This window comes from Somniosus microcephalus, chromosome 9 (genome assembly GCF_052327205.1).
Source record: "Somniosus microcephalus isolate GS21.2 chromosome 9, FLI_Smic_1.0, whole genome shotgun sequence".
Classification (NCBI taxonomy): Eukaryota; Metazoa; Chordata; class Chondrichthyes; order Squaliformes; family Somniosidae; genus Somniosus; species Somniosus microcephalus.
The window spans coordinates 52,454,977-52,478,819 of NC_140995.1; the positions used below are offsets into that span (position 1 = coordinate 52,454,977).

At 47.5% G+C, this 23,843-nt stretch overlaps 1 protein-coding gene across 1 annotated transcript in view; it reads left to right on the forward strand.

The window, feature by feature from the left end:
- Positions 1-23,843, forward strand: part of LOC147112378 (uncharacterized) — a 244,816-nt gene that overhangs the window by 16,415 nt on the left and 204,558 nt on the right. Inside the window, exons 5-6 of the mRNA XM_085998167.1 lie at positions 17,600-17,653; positions 19,411-19,455. Coding sequence (XP_085854293.1) covers positions 17,600-17,653; positions 19,411-19,455 — 99 coding nt within the window. The remainder of the gene's footprint in view (positions 1-17,599; positions 17,654-19,410; positions 19,456-23,843) is intronic.

Consider the following 23,843-nt stretch of genomic DNA (forward strand, 5'->3'; position numbering starts at 1 on the left):
TTCACATTAAACAAGGGGTGAATGTGGTAAACCACTGTATTGTATATTGCCACCTCTGGGTGGCGCTGTGTATGGAGGCATGCCTCAGCTGACTCCACCCACCACTGTGTGGGTTTCGTTCAGACTTGTTCAGTCACTCACGAAGAAGCATGGTCTCTTCTTAGCTAATAAAAGCCTTATTCATCTCTTCTTTCGACTCATCATCTCTTCTTCGACTCATCACCTTTTATGAAGTAATTGATAAGCGTATCAGGTATCTTATTTACAATTGCTGAAGTCTCCAGCGAGTGGTGTGACAGGTTACTTCAAGGCTTCTGCTCAGACCAGTTGCTCCCAGACGTGGGTGCAGTAGTTTGTATCCCACTTGGGCTGCAGCATGGCAGGGAGAATGAGCACAGGCGACACAGAGGAAGACAAGCTGCTCAAAGAGGGAGGAGGGAGAGAAGGGCTATCAGCAGGAGGCCATATCTACCCAGGGTCTTCAGGGAGCAATTCTCCTAGCTCAACCTTAGCGAGGAACAGTGTATGCAATGTCTCCACTTCACTAAGGAGTTGCTCACTGAAATCTGCCACCTGATGCAGGTAGAACTGCAGCCCAAGAGCCGGGCAAGGACAGCATTGCCAGTGGCTGTCAAGGTGAACGTGGCCATCAACTTTTATGCATAGGGCTCCTTCCAGGCTGGAGCGGGTGATAGTTCCAACATCTCCCAGTTCGCCGTGGACTGTTGCAAAAGGGAGGTCACTGACAGGCAACAGCAAGGGCACTGGTGGAATGGCAGGGGTGGGAGGACGAATGCTGTCATCCTGAGAGAGGACAGCAGGTTCGTGCGCCAAGGAGCTGCTGCCACTCCCCTGGGGCGGTGCCTCAGCAAACCTAGTAATCTGTTGGAGGATAGATTGCTGGACTGCTGTGACACCCTGCAAGCCCCTTTCAACATTGATAACCGCAGCCATGATGGAAGTAATCTGTGCTTGCGTGGCAACAAACTGAGCTTGCATGACTTCAGTCTGAGCTTCCACTGTAGCACCTAGATGTTGCGTGGCTTCTGCTTGTGCTGCAATGGAAGCTGAGACTTCGGCCATCAGACGCTGCATTGGGTCCACAAGTGCGCTAATGGAGCTGTCCACCACTTCCACGCTGGAAAGGATGGGCACCAAGCCCTGTGTAAGGTTAGTGCTGGACTCCTCCATGCTCCTTGACATTACATGCAGGCTTTTTGGTAGGCAGCCAAGCATCCCATTGTGCACACCCATCAGCATTCTTCAGTAGGCTGCCCCATCGATGTCCTCATCTGAGTCCTGTGCAGCAGAACTTGTGTGCGACCTTGCCCTCCGGCGAGCTGACACCTGCGCCAGCCTTTCGCCCTGCCCTGGCTGCAGGCCACTCATGCCCTGTGACTCACCAAGTGCAGATCCCGCCTCTAACCTATTCTTTAAAGTACGCGCAGTGTCAGTATCTGAGCTGGTGGTTGCGAGTGTGAAATCGAGTGACGGTGCTGTCTTCAGCATCACTGCCTTCTTCCTCTTGAAGTTTCTGCTCCTCCACCACTGCCTGGCCTGCTTGGAGTTCTTGGCTATCTGAAATGAGAAAGGCACAAGGGTAAGGTTGTGGTGAGGGCAGAGGGGGAAAGCAAGAGGTGCATGGTTACACCATCTGCAGCTTGTAAATCAGAAGATGTTGTGAGATGAGGGGTGTCATAAATCAAAACTTATACAAGGAAGTACTACTGAACGGCCAGCTGAGGGCGCCGCCCGAGGAGTATAAATACTAGGGCGTGGGCCCACCTTGACCAGAGACAATCTGGAAACAGGAAGCTAGTGGCTACTAACTAGACCTCGATGTTTTGTTACAAGTCGATTAAAGCCTTGCTTTATGTACAACCAAGTGCGTAGTGAGTCTTTATTACGTCAAGGGGCAAGTGGGATTTGAGAAGGAGGATTAGGTATGAGGACACCGTCATCTCCAATTAATTTAGCCCAGCCGCTGGCTATGGGCGCAGCGATGGCCGCTCCAATGAACTCCAGCACCGTCTCCTCCATTAGGGTAAAGTCATGCAGGCACGCCTGTCTCCCTGCTGGTAGCCCCTGCTGCCTGCGGTTATGAGCCACCTTGTCCTGCAAGAGAGAGGGAAGTGTGTCAGTGAATGTGGTGCAATGTGTTTGGGTTATGTGACTGTCATGGATGAATAGCTGGCAGTGTGCACAAGGTGTGAGATGTGGGTGTGAGGCGTGCAGCAGTGCTAAGTGTGTGAGGGTGAGGAGAAGCTATGAATGTAAGGTATGAGTCGTGATTGATAGAGATTGTTGGTAGGTGAGTGGAGGGGGTGTGGTGAATTGAGAAGTGTCTGAGGCTTGTGGTTCAGTTGTAAGGATATGGCATTTGAAGATGAATTCACTGATCTTGACCACTGCATCCACGTCCTCGGTGTTAAAGTCAGAGAGCCAGGTGGTAAAGGATAGTTGTTTACAAACCTTTATTTACAGAGACACACATGACATACCATTTGTGGTGTATGTAACTTGTTCCACCTTAAGAGAACTTAAACCTGTTCCACCTTAAGAGATGTACTACTTTCTCTGGCTGCTGTATACGGTAATACCGGTGGTGACCACACCGGTATATAAGTGCTGTGAAGTAATTTGCTGAGTAGTTCAGCCCTGACCTTCGACTAGTAAAGACCTGTTAAAGTTATTCTTGTGGTCTGTGTGCAGTGATTCATATTAACCATAACTGGAACACACAGACTTAACAGTGGCGACGAGTACGATCTTACCCTGCGGCAGAGATACATCCAAGGCAGTTTAACGGGCGTCGAGAAGAGGCATCCGCCCTCATCATCCTGCTGAGAAAAGACTCGGGTCTGAAGAGCAAAGGAAGAATCCTGACACGAAGCCTTCCATCAGCGACAGGCAGTGATCATCCCTTCTACCACGGTGGTGGGTAAGCCGATCAGCGACGAGCAGCAAGTCGGCCACGTTGGCTGTGGAGTAGGGGAGGGAAAACGGAGGATATAAGGGCGGAGAACTCGACCACGGCCGGGGAAAAGAGCCGGACAGAAGTCGGGGCCAGAGGCGCTGAGACTGGGGCAGCGTAAGGCACGGGAGCCGCGGTGAATGCAAACGCAGCCGGTGTAAAAGACCGGGCTGCAAGCGGGCTGGGAGACGCAACAGCGTCGAGAGAGAGCTCGACCGCGACCGGTGAAAAAGGCCGGGCAGCTACCGAGGCCGCGAGGCGCAGCGACTGGGACAGCGTAAGGCGCGGGAGAAAATTTAAAAAAACCGCGGAGAACTCAGCCACAGCTGGTGGAAAGGACCGGACTGCAAGAGGGGCTGGGAGGCACGAATTGAGAACCGCTGGGGAGGCGCGAACGGCAGCAATACGGCAATCGCCATTACAGCCAGCGGGGAGAAAGGCAAACGCGGGAAGCCGCCATTTTCGTAGGCGGGGGAAGAAGACAAGCGCGGGAAACCGCCATTTTAAAATAAAAGAAAAAAAAAGAAAATTTTTTTTTGTTTCTCAAGAAGATTGCAAGGATGCCTAAGCATGGTAACATCAACGATTTCGATGCCGATGTTGAAGGTTGGGCCACGTATGTAGAACGCATAGAAGTTTATTGTAAAGCAAATAAGATATCAGATGAGGATAAAGCACTAACTGTGGCGGTACCACTGGTTGTCCCTTACATTGAGACACATAATTCCCTTTAACTTACCTAACTGTATGTACTTAACTTACTTATGTATGTATAACTTACCTGTTGGGGCTGTTGCCCCTTTAACTTACCTGTTGGGCCGTTGCCCCTTTAAGAGGCGACCTAACGCGCTGACGTCATGCATCACGTGACACATGCGCGCCGGCCGCCGGCCCGACTCGGTCTAACAAGACGGCCGCCGGCACAGCCCGGCCTACCGCAACTTCGGCCGCATCGGCCAGCCGACGGGAGCGACGCGATCTCCCGCTCCCGCGGCAAGCACCGGCACAGCCTGGCCTCGCGACCTCGGCCTCAATGGCCAGCCTCCGTACCGGGAGACGCGCTGACGCAACGACGCGGTCACGCGACGCCACAAGCGCGGGCAAACGCGGCGACACGATCACGTGACGTCCAAAGCGCGGGAACACACAGCAGAGCGTGATGACGTCATCACGCTCCCCACAGGACTGCGCACTCAGTCTTCGTGGCATCCCTGCTGGGACAAGACCTATACCACGGTGCTCCTACAGTCAGCCATCTTACCTGCCATCTTACCTGATGTAATTAGTCTGCTCCTGTAAATAAACAACTTGTTAATAGTTCGTCGAAGTCAAACTCTCTTATTTTAGTGGCGATCTACACGAACCGATCTACTTATTAAACTTAATGGGTGCGAAGACATACGGGCAATTGAAACACCTTCTATCACCAGAGAAACCGGCGGATAAGACTTTCGCGGATATTGTTACCGTCCTGAAAAATCATTTAAGCCCCATGCCGCTGATGCTAGCGGAATGATTTAAATTTTACAGCAGAAAGCAGCTGAAAGATGAAAGCAATGCTGAATTTTTAATTGAATTGCGTAAGCTAGCAAAGTACTGTCAGTTTGGAACAGGACTAACAGATGCACTAAGAGATAAATTTGTGTGTGGATTGTTAAAAGAAGAGACACAAAAGCGACTGCTTGAGGAGAATGAGCTGACGCTTGATAAAGCTGTCGCTATGGCAGCATCGCACGAAGCCGCAGCGAGAGGCACGGCGGCAATGCAGCTACGGTCACCGGAACTCAGCACAAATCAAATGGTCTTGGGTACAGTAAAATGTTATCGTTGTGGAAAGACAACGCACGATCAGAACCAGTGCTGGTTCAAAAATAAGGAATGCAGAAAATGTGGCAGGCTTGGTCACATAGCTAAAGTATGCCGGTCAGGAGAGAAGACCAGCAACAAAACGTCACCGCAGGGAAAGTACAGAAAGGTACACAAGGTGACAGAGAACAGTTCGAACAAACAGAAGTCAGATTCAGACGCCAGCAGTAATGAACTGGGTAGCTTAAGAGTACACAACGTTGGTAAGGAAGCAGACTTCCAGACAATTTGGGTCACACTTCAGATAGCAGGAGTCCAAGTGAAGATGGAATTGGACACTGGATCGGCATTGACGATCATGAATAAGAAAGATTACAAAAGGTTATTCCAACATATTCCCCTACGGGATACGGAGATTGTATTGAAAACATACACGGGGCAAAGAGTATACCCCATCGGAAAGATAGAGGTAAAAGTGGTCCACAAGGGCAAAGAAAGCCGAGGAATGGACTTATATGTGCTACCTGAAGGAGGTCCACCACTACTGGGACGGGAGTGGATTAGAAAAATGAATATGGACTGGCATTCCTTAAAAGCACTAACGGTAGATGCCAGGGAAACAGATGTCAAACCTAAACGATTGTCCAGAATATTGGACGATGCTAAAGAGGTGTTCCAGCAGGGACTGGGAACACTGAGAGGAATTACGGCAAACATCAAGATTGAAGAGCATGCACAACCAAAATTTTTCAAAGCCAGGCCGGTACCCTATGCGATACGACCTGCTGTGGAAGCGGAGCTGGAAGCGCTAGAACGTTCAGGAGTACTGTCTAAGGTAGACTGGAGTGAGTGGGCTACGCCCATTGTTCCCATGATGAAACGTCCTTCGAGCAACAAGCCGGGAGAACCAGGGAAGGTTCGCATCTGTGGAGATTTCAAGATCACTGTTAATCCGGTGCTTCACACGGTGCAGTATCCGCTTCCGCGGATTGAGGATATCTTCGCTTCGTTGTCTGGCGGGAAACACTTCACCAAAATAGACCTGGCGCAGGCGTACTTACAGATGGAAGTTGAGGAAGAGTCACGCCAGTACCTCACGATCAACACGCATAGAGGCTTGTACCGGTATAATAGACTGGTTTTTGGAGTGGCATCGGCTCCAGCAATTTGGCAGAGGGCCATGGAGCAGGTATTACAGGGAATTCCAGGCACACAATGTTACCTGGACGATATTCTGATTACAGGAGAGGGTGACGAGGAACACCTCGCAAATTTGGAACTGGTGCTCATCAGATTGAAAGAATATGGACTTCGAGTTAATCGGCAGAAATGTGAGTTCTTTCAGAAGCGGATCTCGTACTGTGGCCATGTCATTGACCAGGAGGGACTTCATAAGTCTCCTGACAAGATCGAAGCGGTTGTGAAGGCTCCCGCTCCGGTTAATGTATCTCAGTTGAGGTCGTTCCTAGGATTGATTAACTATTACCATAAGTTTCTGCCAAATTTATCCACGGTACTGCACCTGCTGAACGCTCTTTTGCAGAACGGAGTACCATGGGAGTGGAGCGAGGACTGTAAGAAGGCCTTTCGCAAAAGCAAGGAATTGATAACCTCAGAGGAAGTGTTGGCTCACTTCAACCCAACACTGCCTATTCGTTTGGCTTGTGATGCTTCTCCATATGGTATTGAGGCAGTACTCTCACACAAGTTGCCAAATGGCACGGAGAGGCCAGTCGCGTTCGCATCCAGATCATTGACCTCCGCTGAGCGCAACTATGCTCAAATAGATAGGGAGGCTCTCAGCCTTGTGTGAGGAGTAAAGAAGTTTAATCATTACCTGCAGGGCCAAAAGTCTACGCTTCTGACAGACCATCAGCCGTTGGTATCCATTTTTAACCCTAAGAAGGGTGTGTCGGTGATGACAGCACAGAGACTCCAGAGATGGTCCCTTTTCCTAGGGGCACATCAATATCAGATAGAATTCAAAGGTACAAAGCAGCATGGTAATGCTGATGGGCTGTCGCGCCTGCCACTACCTGAAGAAGAGGAGACAACGAAGGTTGACCCTGTTGAGTTATTTCACTCGACCATCATCGAGTGTTTACCAGTCACCAATGCAAGTATTGAAAGAGAAACCAGGAACGACCCGACACTGTCCCGAGTCTACGAGGTGACAGTGAAGGGATGGCCAGCACACGGTGATTCTCTGTTCCCGGCATTCTCGGCAAGACGAGACCAGCTGTCCGTCTGTCAAGGAACATTGATGTATGGAACGAGAGTGATTATTCCTCCTAAGTTAAGGGAAAGAGTTCTAAAGGAACTGCATGAAGGTCATCTGGGAGGAGTCAAGATGAAAAGCCTTGCTAGGGCTTATGTGTGGTGGCCAGGTATCGACCAACAGATAGAGGAGCTGACGAAAAGCTGCTCAGGGTGCCAAAAAGTGCAAAATGCACCTCCGATTGCACCGCTGCATCCATGGGAATGGCCTTCAGCCCCATGGCAATGCATACATATTGACTTTGCTGGTCCATTCATGGACTCCATGTTTCTAATTGCGGTGGACGCACATTCTAAATGGCCAGAAGTGATCAAGATGACTACCACTACTTCAGAAAAGACAATTGCAGTGTTAAGAACGATATTCGCAAGGAACGGATTGCCAGAACAAATATGTTCCGACAGCGGACCACAGTTCGTGTCAGAAGAATTCCAAAAATTCTTAAAGAAGAATGGGGTGAAACATTATACCTCTGCCCCATATCATCCGGCTACAAATGGGTTGGCCGAGAGATTTGTACAAACATTCAAAAAGGCAATAAAGGCCATGAGCGAAGATCAGATTCCACTACAACATAAGGTGGACAAGTTTCTACTGGCATATCGAAACGCCGCTCATGCAGTGACAAACCAAAGTCCTGCCATGATGTTTTATAACAGGAGGTTGCGGTCCAGGTTGGACTTGTTAAAACCAAATGTGCGGAGGGAAGTTGAAAACAAACAGTTCCAGCATATAAATAACAAGACCACTCGGAGTTTCGAGGTAGGACAACCAGTGTTGGCCAGGGACTATGGAACGAGAAATGGCAATCCGGAACAATTCGGGCCAGACAAGGACCCCTGATGTACACGGTAGATGTTGGTAAAAATGTAATACGGCGTCATGCTGACCAACTGGTAGAATCGAGAACAAGGGTCGAACCCATGGTTACGACAGAGACAACCGTGGAAGAAGTTAGTGAACCTGAAGCATCTACCTCGGCAGTGAATGTACCTGATGATGATGTCCAAGACATAAGAGACCAACTAGAGGAGTCACCTCAGCAACAAGAATCAGAGACCCCTGAAAGGCGTTATCCAACTCGAATCAGGAGGCCTCCTGAGAGACTGAACCTTTGAACTGTTTCTACATGAAGTTGTATATGTATATATGTTATTATGTTATGTTAAATGGGGATCACAGAAATCACAGAAATCACAGAAACCCTACAGTGCAGATAGAGGCCATTTCGGCCCATCGAGCCTGCACCGACACATATCCCACCCGATCCCCGTAACCCCTACACCAACACATATCCCACCCTATCCCCGTAACCCCACGTATTTAATCCCCCTAACACTAAGGGTCAATTTATCATAGCCAATCAACCTAACCCGCACATCTTTGGACTGTGGGAGGAAACCGGAGCACCCGGAGGAAACCCACGCAAACACGGGGAGAATGTGCAAACTCCACACAGACGGTCACCCGTAATATAACTGTTAAGCTAAAAAGGGAGGATTGTGGTGTATGTAACTTGTTCCACCTTAAGAGAACTTAAACCTGTTCCACCTTAAGAGATGTACTACTTTCTCTGGCTGCTGTATACGGTAATACCGGTGGTGACCACACCGATATATAAGTGCTGTGTAGTAATTTGCTGAGTAGTTCAGCCCTGACCTTCGACTAGTAAAGACCTGTTAAAGTTATTCTTGTGGTCTGTGTGCAGTGATTCATATTAACCATAACTGGAACACACAGACTTAACACCATTCACCCCAAGATAAGCTTGCAGCCCTTCCCCAGCCTGCTCACATATATATATTTATATGAGCACAGCAGAGGCCCCAGTTAATACCCATCACCTCTATACAAGTAGCGCCCAATTGCTGTACACCACTTGAATATAATTAACACGCGGGGCTACACTGCTGGCATCAACCACAATGGTTATCTGCTCCCATTGCCTTTTCCGCATTTGCCTGGAGGGTTTCCTGGCCCCTGTGGAAACAGGACGTCTCTACTCCTGTCCACCTCCTGCACCAAGGCCTCCAGTGTTGCATCCGAGAACCTTGCAGCACGCTCTCGCCACTGTTGTGCCATTGTACTTCTTCCTGCTCAGACTCTGTTCCCCAGCCAGTTGAATCACCTGCTGTAGCCAGAATCCACCTCCCCTTTAAGAGGTACAGGCTGACTTTAAGAAGTGCTGGTTAGCTTTAATAGGTGCTGGAGTTGTACGAACTTGGACCCCCTGCTGAGCATGCAGCCACTCAGCAGCGTGTTTAGCGCTGGGCTGCACACCACAATCATTCTAATTAGCAGGCAGCATGAAGTTTGCATGCTGCCTGAATTACTTTGAACGGGCACGAGTTGATCCCGCATTGCGATTCCTGTATCTGTTTTTGAGGGGAAAATAATTTTTAGCCCATAGAGTTCCATCGATTAATAATCTTGATTACTTGTGATATTTATGCAACAGGTCCAGGGCAAGGGATGAATTGCACATTCAGGCCTGAAGTCCAGGCTTATCCAGGCTTGATGGTTCAGTAGAAATAACACAGCTTTACTGTGGTAATTTGAAATTGTGCCAATTATTGAAGTAGTGCCAATCATGCAATGCACTGTTAACTTGCTGGTATCCTGAATTTATCTCATATTTGGCAATGACTGCCTTACTTCCATGAAGGTTGTTGGTTCAAGTCCCACTCCAGAGACTTGAGCACAAAAATCTAGGCTGACACTCCAGTGCAGTACTGGTGCTGTCTTTTGGATGAGATGTTAAACCAAGGCCCCGTCTACCCTCTCAGGTGGACGTAAAAGATCCTATGGGACTATTTCGAAGAAGAGCAGGGGAGTTATCCCCAGTGTCCTGACCAATACTTATCCATCAATCAACATCACTCTGGCCATCATTATATTGCTGTTTGTGGGAGCTTGCTGTGTGCAAATCGGGTTTCCTACATTACAACAGTGACAACACTGCAAAAAGTACTTCTTTGGCTCTAAAGTGCTTTGGGACGCCCAGTGATCGTGAACGGCGCTATATAAATGCAAGTCTTTCTTTTTGTCTTCTCATCCCTTCTTGTTAACTTGGTGCTTCTGATTGATAGGACACCACAATTGATCACTTTTATTTACTGCATGACGGGGAGGGAGGCTGTTCAAGATTTCCGTTTTGCACTCTGTGTAACAAAATCTTAAACTAGTTTGCAAGAAATACAGTTGCACACAGCGCACAGAAACTCTTCCCCCAGTATCACCAGGGCAACTGAGGAGCTGAGGTAAGGCACAGGAAGAGGGGTGGAGGTGGGCAGGGTGGGGGGAGTGAATTGTTCTGAGGTTGGGGCAGAGTCGAGGCAGCTTTACTCTGCACCTGACCTGCCTGAAGTGGAAATGAGTTCTATTCTCCCACACTGACATTGCTCACATTGAAACTTAAAGACCTGGGCAATGCTTTGAAACCCCAGTAAGTGGCTCCACCGAATGGAGAGATCCAAGTTCGTGCCCATGTCCCTACATGTGCCAACTTCTCGAGCTCAGTCACACTTTATGACCGGGAATTTCCTCTGAGCTTCTCCCCCTCCACCACTGTAACATCGGCAGACGTGCAGTGGAAACCCGGTTTACGTGGGTAAATAGGGCTAAATTCCAACCCTCTTCCGGCAAAGTAACGGCGGCGGAGCGGCAGCAGCTGCGAGGAAAATCCCAGCCTGTGTGTGAGATGCTGAGCAGAGGCCAGGTGTAGCCCCAGAGGGAGGAAGGGAAATCAGAGGGAGGTGTCGTCCCATATCACTCTCACCCAGCAGCCAGTTTCTGAGCGGAGTTGGTGGAGGGTCAGGAGCAGGTGACAGCCATCCTGTTGACCTGCGATAATACCCAAGAAAGAGCAAAACAAATCAGGAATTTTGTAATAATACCACTACAATTCAGAGTCAAGTCCATTCTAAATTAATAAAGCTATGTGTACCAGGAATTATTTACCAATTCTGTACGACAGAAGGATGATTCTTTTGAACAAAGAAGCACTGCGTGAGGTATGATGTAAGAACATGAATAATATGTCAGACTTTACTTTAACTCTGTGCCTCTGGGGATAGAACACATTGCTGAGAAAACATTTGACAAGTATCGTCATCTATCCAATTAGCTTTCCCACTTTGTTCTATCATTTGTCCCTTGTACAGTAATTACACCAGGTACATTGCCTAAGTGGTTGTTAGACAGCTTGTATTATTCTGACCCCAGACTTATTTTTACTGAATCATATTGAAGCTATCTTAAAATGGGCCAAGTGTGAGTTAGGATACAGGCAGCAGAGTTTTGGATGAGCTCAGGTTTACGGAGGATGCAATGTGGGAGGTCGGCCAGGAGCGCATTGGAATAGACGAGTCTGGAGCTAACAAAGGCATGGATGAGGCACAGCCCCGAAACTACTGCTGACATGTGTTGCTTGGTGCAGGAAAATGTGTTGCGAGGGTCAAGAAGAGGAGCAGCTGGAAACCATTGAATTAATATCTCACAGGCATCTTCCTCTGGAATCAATTGCTGTGCAGCGAGCTGCTGCACTTGTGATGTGACTGGACATCTTTCTGGAAGGCACACACGAGTTGGCCATTGATTATGAGCAGCAGAAAAGGCAGCTTGGCTTTTAGCCAAAGTGCAGGACATTCCTGCACCTCCTCAAAATCCCGGCCATGTATGAATAGGGAGCACTTGCCCTCAATGTGCACAATGATTTGCAGCCAACAGTTCAGACTCACACACCTCAATGCACATTACCCAGGGAGGGCACATGATTCCTTCATTTTGACCAAGTCCAATGTGGCAGAGTTGTTTGAAAGAAAGGAAGAGAAAGGATTTGATTTGAAAACGCCTTTTATGCCCCAAAGCACTTCACAGCCAGTAAAGTACCTTTGAATGTATTCACTGTTGTAATGTAGGCAGCCAATTTGCACACAGCAAGGTCCCACAAACATCAGTGAGATAAATAACTAGATAACCTGTTTTAGTGGTGCAGATTGAAGGATAATTGTTGGCTAAAACACCAGGAAAACTCTCTTGATCTTCTTTGAATAGTGCCATGGGATTTTTTACATTCACCTGAGAGGGGAGACGGGTCCTCGTTTTAACAGCTCATCTGAAAGACAGCATCTCTGCGAGTGCAGCGCTCCCTCAGTACTACACTGAAGTGTGAGCCGAGATTATGTGCTGAAGTCTGTGGGGTGGGACCTGAATGCACAACTTTTTGATTCCGAGGCCAGCGTGCTACCACCGAGCATGGCTGAAAACAAAGGTCCCATAGAAGGCTGGCTCTTGGGGGTCGAGGGGTACACATTGTGTGCATGATGAATGAACCCTTCCGTGAATCCCCATACTGAACCATAGCAAAGATATAATGGGGTAGATTTGCATATCTTTGAGGCTCCTGAATCTTTCTCTGCTGAACCTCAGTAACCTTCCTTTGAGTGGATTTCATGTTGTGGCTATTGAATTCACAAGTGGTGCTGCTGCCTTATCAATAGCAGACTGCATATCAGATAACTGTCCATCCACCCTTCCTGTGAAGTGAAGGATGTAATCAAGAGACATCTCCACGCTGTCCATGTGTTCAACCAGTATCTTTTGGAATGCCCAAGAAAGGGGAGGGAGCACAATGGCTCCTCACTCTGCACCTTCTGACCTCTGAAAAGTCCCCACTTCCCTTACCCCTTCCCTTGTCTTCTACCGCTTCATCGCCATTGTGTTGTGCTTCACCCAGTGCCTCCTCCTCCCCATCAACCGGTGTGAACCTTGAGATGCTAGTTTGGGGCCTGGCACTTTGTGTTGCCACTGGAAGTATTGATGTGGAAAACTGCAGTTGTTCATTGACCTATTCAGGGGCACCAATCACAGGAATCTAGTTCTCACCCGTGTATTGTTCCATGTAAAGTATAGACTACAACATAATTTTTTCTGTGGTAAATCATAGGTTATGCTAATATGTCTGCACTGCATTAATTCTGTGCTAAATGTTGGCAAATAAAACAATTATTAAATTAGCAGGACAGATTGCATAGACTAGGTTTGTATTCCCTTGGGTATAGAAGATTAAGGGGTGATCAGTTGAGGTTTTTAAGATGATTAAAGGAATTGATTGGGTAGAGAGAGAGAAACTATTTCCTCTGGTGGGGGAGTCCAGAACAAGGGGACATAACCTTAAAGTTAGACTGAGGCCATTCAGGGTGATGTCAGGAAGCACTTCTTCATACACAGGGTAGTGGGAATCTGGAACTCTCTCCCAGAAAGCTGTTGAGTCTGGGGTTCAATTGAAAATTTCAAAATTGAGAAAGATAGATTTTTCTTAGCAATGTGCATTAAGGGTTATGGAACCAAGGCGGGTAGATGGAGTAAAGCTACAGATCAGCCATGATCTAATTAAATGGCAGAACAGGCTCGAGCGGCTGAATGGCCTCCTCCTGTTCCTATGTCCCTAAGCGCCACCAATCACCATTTCAAAAAAGCACCACCTTCATTCTGACATGTTTACACAATTATATCTGTGTCAGTGAAGGACTAAGGATGGCTTCCAGTGACATTTGCAATACCCTAAGCCACTTCAGTGAAATCATGCATGCAGTGCAAAATAAAGGCTGCAGCATTTACAGCAAGTATATTATCTTGGTGACTATCTTCAAATCATGATGTTTCTTCCCAACACCCTTCCAAATCCTTAGGCCTAAAAATTTGGTTGCTTTGCGCCTCCCGTTAGTGCCCTAGGGCGCTAACGGGACGCAAAGCAACTAGCGCCTAAGCGCGGCACCGCCAATGCCTCCCGTGAAATTCAACGGGAGGTTAGCGGCGGCGGTAACCGTTAGCACCCTGTGGCAGAGCGCCACCGGCGATGACGTCACCACCGTGTGCAGCACCCCGCTCGCGCCCTGGCCGTAATCTTCGGTAGCGCCCCCTGGCTTACCGCTGGACGCTATGTCTGACGGGGTCAGGGGGGCCTACCTGCAGCCGGAGCAGCGCTAATTAAAGGCGAGGTGCCGGGCAGCCATTTTTCTTGCTGGCCGCCTGCCAGCATCTGCCCCCATTGCTGTCCCAGGCCTCCTGACCAGCCCCACCGCGGAGTGTCGGCTGCGCCCCGTGAGCCCGGCACTTCGCTTGAGTGCTGAGCTCTTCTGCCGGCACTCCAATCCCTGGTGGCCCGGCTGGGCTTCGGGTTGCGCTGCGCAAGGCCCCTCCCCTTTAAGAAGGGGAAGGAAGGCCTGCAATACCGCAGCATGTAGCACCATGATATTCCCTCGCAGCGCCCCAAGAGGGAGGTGGGGTGCTTCCACTAGCACCCCGCTTCCCTCTTGGGGTGCTACCGATGAATTTTGGCCACAGGGGTGCTAATTTTTTTGGGGCGCTAAAAGTAGATAGCGCCCCAAAGGGGGTGTGGCTCAATTTTTCCCCCTTAGGGTTTCTGAGCCAGCATTGATATACTCAGTAATCCATACCCAAACATTCTGGGCCTGTACTTGGTCAGTGGGATATCCTCAGCTCCTGAAAAGCTCATCCTGCTTTCCAGGCCTCCATCGAGAACAATGGGACCACAGTCAGAACATCGGGGTGGGGTAATGTTAACCTAACCCTGGATCAGATCAGCTGACCGTTTAACATCCCGTCCAATTTAACTCTCCATTGGAAACATAAAATCAGGTGGGCTGTAAAACGGGCAGTCAATCCGATCCTGTCAAACTCCCTCCAGGGGGGTTAGGTTAAAGTTACCCTACCGCCCCCCCCCCCCCCCTCCAGGTTTGTGAATAATATGGGCAGCCATTGTCCACACGTTCTGATTTCCCCATTGCGCAGTTGCACTTATGGCTTGTTTGGAAGTCCTGGTGGCTACGCAGCTTGTTTATGATATGATATGATATGATATGCGATATGATAGCAGTGTTTAAAATTATGGAAAGGAAGGACAGGGTAAATAGACGTCCTGACGAAAGGTCATCGACCTGAAACGTTAACTTTGTTTCTCTCTCCACATATGCTGCCTGACCTGCTGAGTATTCCCAGCATTTTTTGTTTTTATTTCAGATTTCCAGCATCCGCAGTATTTTGCTTTTGTTTAAGTAGAGACAAGGGGCAGGATTTTCATTGAGCCGTTGAGGTGGGATTGGAGGCGTGTGGGGGGTTAAAATCTTGAAATCAGGGGGCACGAACCCATCCCGCCCCCAACCCGCCTCCATGCCAGTTTCAAAGGAGGCGGGTACCCGACCTGCACTGGGACCCGCCTCCCCGAGGCGGGAAGGGGATTAGTGCCAATTAACTGCCTGTTAACAGGCAGTTTTTAGCCTAATCCCTATTTTCATTCTTGAAGTGTGGGATTCCCGACAGCTCCAAACCACGCCAAGTTAGCGAGGTGGGCTGTCGGGCTGAAGGGCTTGGAGGGGTCGAGATGTCCGGTGTTCAGGTGAGTGATGGGTGCACGAGTGCAGAGGTAAGTGTGTTTGGTATGTTTAAAGTGTTTAAAGAAGTTTTACTTACCTTTACAGCCTTCTTTCCTTCAGGTCTCGGGAGTCCCTCATCTCACCGGCACAGAAAGTAGAATAGCCGCGATCTGTCAAAAATTGCAGCATTCAGCTTTCTGTTCTGGAGAGATCTCTAAATCATCCTGAGAGGAAGGAATTAACTTAGAGTACAGATTGTCAGTGTTTGACAGCTTCAAACAGCTGTGAAACGCTGATATTTCATCTGTCAAAAGGTCTTGACAGATGAAATATCAATCTGTGACGTCACCTGTTGCTGGGTGATCCTTAATTGGCCCGCTGAGCCCGCTGGGCGGGCTCAACCAGGTCAATCAAGTGCAAATCACGTGGGTTGGCTACAACGCGATGGAGGCGGGACTACAACCCCAAAAGTTGTAGTCCCGCCTCCTACCTGCCTCCTCAATGAAAATCCAGCCCAAGGTGTTTCCAATAGTTGAGAGGTTGAGAACGAGGAGCCATAGGTATAAGATTAAATCTAAGAGATTGAGAACATAGGCAAGATAGACTTCTTTACAGAGTTGTGAGGATGTGGAATTGACTTCAAGGGTGAGTGGTTGTGGCAAAAACCACCTCAAGATTCAAGATTAGATTGGAGAGGTGGCTGAAGGAAAAGGGGATGCAGGGATATGAGAATAGGGTGGGTAACTGTGATTAGGACTAACTGCTCATATGGAGGGTAAATGCCAATATGGACTGGTGTGGACGAATGGCCTGTTTCTATGTTGTAACTTCTTTGTATTTACAGCACTCTTGTAACTGATTGAACCTGTTTACCATATAGACAATTTATAGCTGTAAACAGGAACCAGGGCAGCAATCCAATTTGGATGACTTAGCTCCACTTTTCCACCGCAAACAGCTTATTGCAATGAAATTAATTTCAACGCTGTGGCTGGTTCTTGGAAAGCAGCATTGACTTACCTTGCCCTCCATTATAAGCCGTGGTAACCGTGAAAATGAAATCCCCAGCTCCTAAAAGAAAACAACCTAGCTGCCTCAGTCCTCCTGCTCCTTGCCAGTAATTTCCACGGGAGTTTTTCCGATCATCAGCCCTAACTTTAGCGGGAGATTGATGGAGTCCCCAGAGAAACACCGGGAAAGTCACAGCAGGAAATGGGCAAACCCACACGGAAATTCCAATCCCTGGTTTCCACTCATTAAACAAGGACCATGGTGTGGTTAAGTTCCTTACTTGAGTTGCAGTATGGAGTGCAGTGAGGGGGAGGGGGGCAAGAGAGGAACGGGCAGGTCAGCTCTAGGAACAATTTACTACCTGCAGGAATGAGATGCCACAGTTTCAATTGTTCTGTTTCTGTGCCGGAGAGGTTGTGTGGCATTGCAGGAACATAAATCTCCTTAAAAGGATCCTTACGCTGTTAAGTACCAGCCCTAACTCTCTGCAGTGAGTTTAATTTGTTATAACAGCGCAAAAGCAGCAATTTCTTGAAACTGACAGGGTGGTTGAGGGCAAGCTCTCATTTACACGAGGCTAACGGTGAAGCGGCGCAAATCGTCCTGCAACTTGTGGTGATTCGCAACTCACGGGGCATCTTTTCCTCGCCACAAGTTGTGTTGTTTTTTTATACATTAATAACAGTGAGTGCCATTAAACTCGCCGTTATTTTGCTAGCAAATTCTAGCCCATTATTATATCCCTATTGAACAAAAGGGCTGTCTGCAAAAAGAGAGATGCAATCAGGTGTTACATGAACAATGAACTGAGAGGTAGAATCTCAGCAGGGCTTCTCCCGATGTCCCCCGAAGCTTTGGCAGAATCCCCAGAAAAATGGAGCAAACGGCCATTTGGCAAGGTTGCTGCCGATCTCCCGGCAAAGTTACAGCAGGAGATTGGGAGAATCCACGCGGAAATTACTGGCGAGAATTTTTTACTCTTTCTGAAAATGATGACGATTCCACTCGGCAGCTACCAGATTGAGTGGATTCTGTATTGGAAAGGACCAACTCTGCACTGGCTGTACAACAAGGTTCTACAAATATCTACAAGGTTTTCATGCAGTTCATCTGTGGCTATTGATTCTTTCACAGGGTGATCCTGGAGTTCCGGGAAAAGACGGGCTTCCGGGAAGACTTGGTGAAAAGGTAGAACAATCTGAGGGTTCGGATCGATAGAATACGTTGAGGTGTTTGTTGATGACCTGGCGACTCCTCAGGTGCTGCAGGGCGCTGGCATTTCATGGCTGTGCCCTGACAGGCACTCTCCTGGTGGCGGCAATCCCATTGGGAGCCCACCGTGGATAAATAATGACCCCTGACTCAGGAAAATGGGTCATGGGTGGGGCGGAGTTGGAGAGCTGGGTGGACGTCCCGCCCGACTACTACTTCACCCTAAAGAGGAGAATCCAGCCCGTAGTTTCACGAGACCAACAGAAGAACAGAACACATAGACTCATTTGACAACCAGACTATTCCAAAGTGGATTAAAATTCAGATATTTGTGAATTGATGAGAATTCAGTTATGTGGAGAGATTCTAGAAGCTGTGATTATTCTCCTTAGAGCAGAGAAGGTTAAAGGGAGGTTTAATAGAGGTGTTCAAAATTATGAAGGGTTTTGATAGAGTAAATAAGGAGAACCTGTTTCCACTGGCAGGAGGGTCATTAACTAGAGGACACAGGTTTAAAGTAATTGGCAAAAGAACCAGTGGGGAGCTAAGGAGATTTTTTTTTTAAACTCAGTGAGTTGTTGTGATCTGGAATGTACTGCCTGCAAGGGTGGTGGAAGCAGATTCAATAATAACTTTCTAAAGAGAATTGAAGGAAAAAGATTGCAGGCGTATGGAGAAAGAGCAGGGAGAGTGAAACTAATTGGATAGCTGTTTCAAAGAGCCGGCACAGGCACAATGGGCCAAATGGCCTCCTTCTGTGCTGTATCATTCTATGATTCTTATAAACCAAATATGGGATTGACTTAAGTTTGGAAAATGCTTTGAAGCTCACCCTTTCAGAAGAAGTTAGTAAAATGGCCGCCACTTCCAGAACATCTTAAAGTTCCATATCGAAATATAGAAACATAGAAGATAGGAGCAGGAGTAGGCCATTCGGCCCCTCGAGCCTGCTCCGCCATTCAATGAGATCATGGCTGATCATCCAAATTCAGTACCCGGTCCCTGCTTTCTCCCCATATCCCTTGATCCCTTTAGCCTTAAGAAATATATCCAACTCCTTCTTGAATATATTTAATGAATTGGCCTCAACTGCCTTCTGTGGTAGAGAATTCCACAGGTTCACCACTCTCTGGGTGAAGAAATTCCTCCTCATCTCTGTCCTAAATGGCTTACCCCTTATCCTTAGACTGTGACCCTGGTTCTGGACACCCCACCATCGGGAACAGCCTTCCTGCATCTAGTCTGTCTAGTCCTGTTAGAATTTTATAAGTTTAAATGAGATCCCCTCTCATTCGTCTAAACTCCAGCGAATATAAGCCCAATCGACCCAATCTCTCCTCATACGTCATTCCTGCCATCCTAGGTATCAGTCTGGTGAACCTTCGCTGCACATCCCTCCATGGCAAGAACACCCTTCCTCAGATAAGGCGACCAAAACTGCACACAATACTCAAGGTGTGGTCTCATCAAGGCCCTGTACAACTGCAGGAAGACACCCTTGCTCCTGTACTCGAATCCTCTCGCTATGAAGGCCAACATGCCATTTGCCTTCTTAACCGCCTGCTGCACCTGTTGATGCTTCACCCCTGCCGTGCTTCACAATTACATTTTTACCGTTCGTGAACCTCAAACTAGGCTCAGATTTCTATTAGCAGAATTAAATGTTTCACTGCGTGAAACACTTGGATATTTATTGTTAGATAGCCAAGCTAAATCCCTGCCTCCTCATTTAGGGCGATCCAGGTGAAAAAGGAGAAGCCGGACTTCAAGGAGAAAAGGTAAGAAAAAATATTTTCAAAGTTCAAATAAATTGCTATTGTGACCCACCAATTCAGGGAATAACACAACTGTCCCACATCTAGATTGTTGGACCTTCATTTCTGGGAAAAACTGTCTCTCAAAGCATAAAGAAAAGTCAATTTGGCCTATCAATTCTACCCATGTACAATCTGCTCAGTCATGGACTTTACTCCACCTATTAATCTTCTGAGGAAATGTTCTGCAAATGTCTTCCCTCATAAGACTCCATCGTGGCTCAGTTTGTAGCACTCTTGTGTCGGAGTCAGAAGGTTGTGGGTTCAAGTCCCACTCTAGAAACTTGAGCACTAAGTCTAGGCTGAAAATTAGATGGAGCACTGCTCTGTTGGAGAAACATTAAACTGAGGCCCCATCTGCCCTCTTAGGTGGATGTAAAGGATCCCGTGGGACTATTTGGAAGAAGAGCAGGAGAATCCTCCCTGGTGTCCTGGCCAATATTTATCCCTCAACAATCACAAACAGATTATCTGACACATTGCTGTTTGTGCAAAAATTGGCTGCCGTATTTCCTATATTACAACAGTGTCTTCACTTCAAAAAGTACTTAATTGGCTGTAAAGTGCTTTGGGACATCCTGAGGTTGTGAAAGGAGCTATAGATATGGAAGTCTTTCTTTTCTTTTTAGATGACGATGATGTATAAGAAGTTCTTTCTTTCTTTATTGTGCACATTGCAAGCTGTTCCCAGTTGGAATACTAGAGGGAGTGTTGTAATGCTCCAACATCACAGTCAAAGTGAAAAACTGATACTATTGCATCCTTTCCAAATCATTCCCTGTTGGATGGTTGTACAGTTTTCTTGATGGTGCACTTGATGGGGTTGCTGAGAGTGGCCTGAATAGTGTCACTCTCAAGCTTGAAGAAGCTGCAGGATATGGAGTTGGTAACATTGTAGGACAGGAGACATTTGAAAGGAATTGGCACTTCCTTCAAAAGCGTTATATTTGGATTTCCCCTTCCCCCGGGTTATTGGCACTTGCAACGCCCTTGATCCACAAGTGCTGAAGAACCAGCAGCAGCTTTCACTGGAGACCCATGACAAGGGGAGTGATAGGTACTGAGTGCTGTGCTTACACAATGACCTACGTGTTGGGACCAAGACCGTGACCGTTACTACTGGTAATAAGACTGCAGTTTCATTTGATTACGCCTGGGAGTCCAGGAGAAATCCCACAAAATGGTATCCTCTTGGAAGCTTATATGTGGCTAGTTGCCTCCCTTTGGAGAGTGAGTATATTTGGTAGAAACATAACAATAACTTGCATTTATATAGCGCCTTTAGTGTAATAAGCCTCCCAATGCGCTTCACAGGAGTGTTATCAAACAAACTTTGACACCAAGCCACATAAGGAGATATTAGGGCAGATGGCCAAAAGCTGTGTCTTAAAGGAGGAGAGAGTGATAGAGATGGTTTAGGGAGGGAATTCCAGAGCTTAGGGTTTAGGCAGCTGAAAGCACGGCCACAAATGTTGGAGTGATCGATGCACAAGAGGCCAGAATTGGAGGAGCGCAGAGATCTCGGAGGGTTGTAGGGCTGGAGGAGGTTACAGAGATAGAGAGGGGTGAGGCCATGGAGGGATTTGAAAACAAGATGAGAATCTCTGATCTCTGGAGGAAACAGGCTCCGTGGGCAGAATGGCTTTCCTCCTTTCAGTTTGTTTTTGTGTATGTAAGGTTAACTGCACTAATCATAGTAGCTGCACATTGTTTCCTGTGTTAATATCGCATATATAAACAGACAGCAGTTTGAAGCACCCAGCGCAACAACTACTAATTCATGTTCCTTGTCATAGAGCATTTTTATCATACTTGATCTGTTCAGTAAGAGCCTGCATTTGTCGGATTTGCTTCAATAAACATTTTGATGGGTGCCATTTCCTGAGTCAGGTATGCGGATACACCTCACCTCTGGAGCGGTGGTTTGCTGCCACCTCCTGGTAGTTATGCATTACTCACCCTGCCTGAAGTGCCATTCTCCGTCACAGCTTCAAAAGGGCTTGTTGGCAGGTTAGGGAATCTGACGGACTTCGGCTTTCCATTTTCTGTGTGTTTTGTAAAGTATTAAAGGGTACATTTTATGGATGTGCAAAGCAAAGGGGCACCCACATCGTGCAAAAGAGCTTGGCAAGCTAACTGAAAGGCAGTAAATGTGTACAACATACTGATGCCACTCTACAAGAGATGCAGCAATGGGGTAAACATTTTGGGCTGAATCTTAACTCCCAAACACAGGTGGATTGGTGTTGGGTCAGAGGTTAAAATTCAAAAAATTTCAAACAGGAACCCAATCCGCCTCGAACCCACCCTCTTCCCGTTTTAACGGTGGCAGAACAAGGGGCAGGTGACACATCCGCTCACGGGAAGCGGGTTGGTCATTTAATATTATAATATACATAGAAACATAGAAACATAGAAGATAGGAGCAGGAGTAGGCCATTCGGCCCTTCGAGCCTGCTCCGCCATTCAATGAGATCATGGCTGATCATCCAAATTCAGTACCCTGTCCCTGCCTTCTCCCCATATCCCTTGATCCCTTCAGCCTCAAGAAATATATCCAACTCTTTCTTGAATATATTTAATGAACTGGCCTCCACCGCCCTCTGTGGCAGAGAATTCCACAGGTTCACCACTCTCTGGGTGAAGAAATTCCTCCTCATTTCAGTCCTAAATGGCTTACCCCTTATCCTTAGACTATGACCCCTGGTTCTGGACTCCCCGGCCATCAGAAACATCCTTCCTGCATCTAGTCTGTCCAGGCCTGACAGAATTTTATAGGTTTCGATGAGATCCCCTTTCAATCTTCTAAACTCCAGTGAGTATAAGCCCAATCGACACAATCTCTCCTCATACGTCATTCCTGCCATCCCAGGTATCAGCCTGGTGAATCTTCGCTGCACTCCTTCCATGGCAAGTACGTCCTTCCTCAGGTAAGGCGACCAAAACTGCACACAATACTCAAGGTGCAGTCTCACCAAGGCCCTGTACAACTGTAGCAAGACATCCTTGTTCCTGTACTCAAACCCTCTTGCTACGAAGGCCAACATACCATTTGCCTTCTTATCCGCCTGCTGCATCTGCATGCTTACCTTCAACGACTGGTGCACAAGAACACCCAGGTCTCTTTGCACTTACCCTTCTCCCAATCTATTGCCATTCAAATAATAATCTGCCTTCCTGTTTTTGCCACCAAAGTGGATAACCTCACATTTAACCACATTATAGTGCATTTGCAATGGTTCTGCCCAATCACCCAACCTGTCCAAATCGTACTGGAGTTTCATGACATCCTCCTCACAGCTTACCCTCCCACCCAGCTTTGTGTCGTCTGCAAATTTGGAGATATTGCATCCAATTCCCTCGTCCAGATCATTAATATATATTGTAAACAGCTGGGGTCCTAGGACCGATCTTTGCGGTACCCCACTAGCCACTGCCTGCCACTCGGAAAACGACCCGTTTATTCCAACTCTTTGCTTTCTGTCCGCCAACCAGTTCTCTATCCAAGTCAATACTTTGCCCCCAATCCCATGTGCCTTAATTTTGCACGCTAATCTCTTATGTGGGACCTTATCGAAAGCCTTCTGAAAGTCCAAATACACCACATCCACTGGTTCTCCCTTATCTATTTTACCAGTTACATGCTCAAAAAATTCCAGTAGATTAGTCAAGCATGATTTACCTTTTGTAAATCCATGTTGACTTTGTCCGATCCTGTCACTGCTTTCCAAGTGCTCTGCTATTACATCTTTTATAATAGACTCTAGCATTTTCCCCACTACTGATGTCAGGCTATAATTCCCTGCTTTTTCTCTACCACCTTTTTTGAATCGTGGGGTAACATTAGCTACCCTCCAATCCATGGGTACTGTTCCAGAGTCTATTGAGTTCTGGAAGATGACCAGCAATGCATCTACTATTTCTAGGGCCACTTCCTTAAGTACCCTGGGATGTAGATTATCAGGCCCTGGGGATTTATCGGCCTTCAGTCCCATCAATTTTCCTAACACCATTTCCCTACAAATACTGATTTCTTTCAGTTCCACCCTTTCATCAGACCCTATGTTCCCCGGCATCTCTGGGGGGTTATTTGTGTCCTCCTTTGTGAAGACAGAACCAAAGTATGAATTTAGTTGGTCTGCCATTTCCTTGTTTCCCATTATAAATTCCCCCGATTCTGACTGCAAGGGACCTACGCTTGACTTCACCAATCTTTTCCTCTTCACATATCTATAAAAGCTTTTACAGTCAGTTTTTATGTTCCCTGACCGCTTACTCTCATATTCTATTTTCCCTTTCTTAATTAATCCCTTTGTCCTCCTTTGTTGAATCCTAAACTGCTCCCAGTCCTC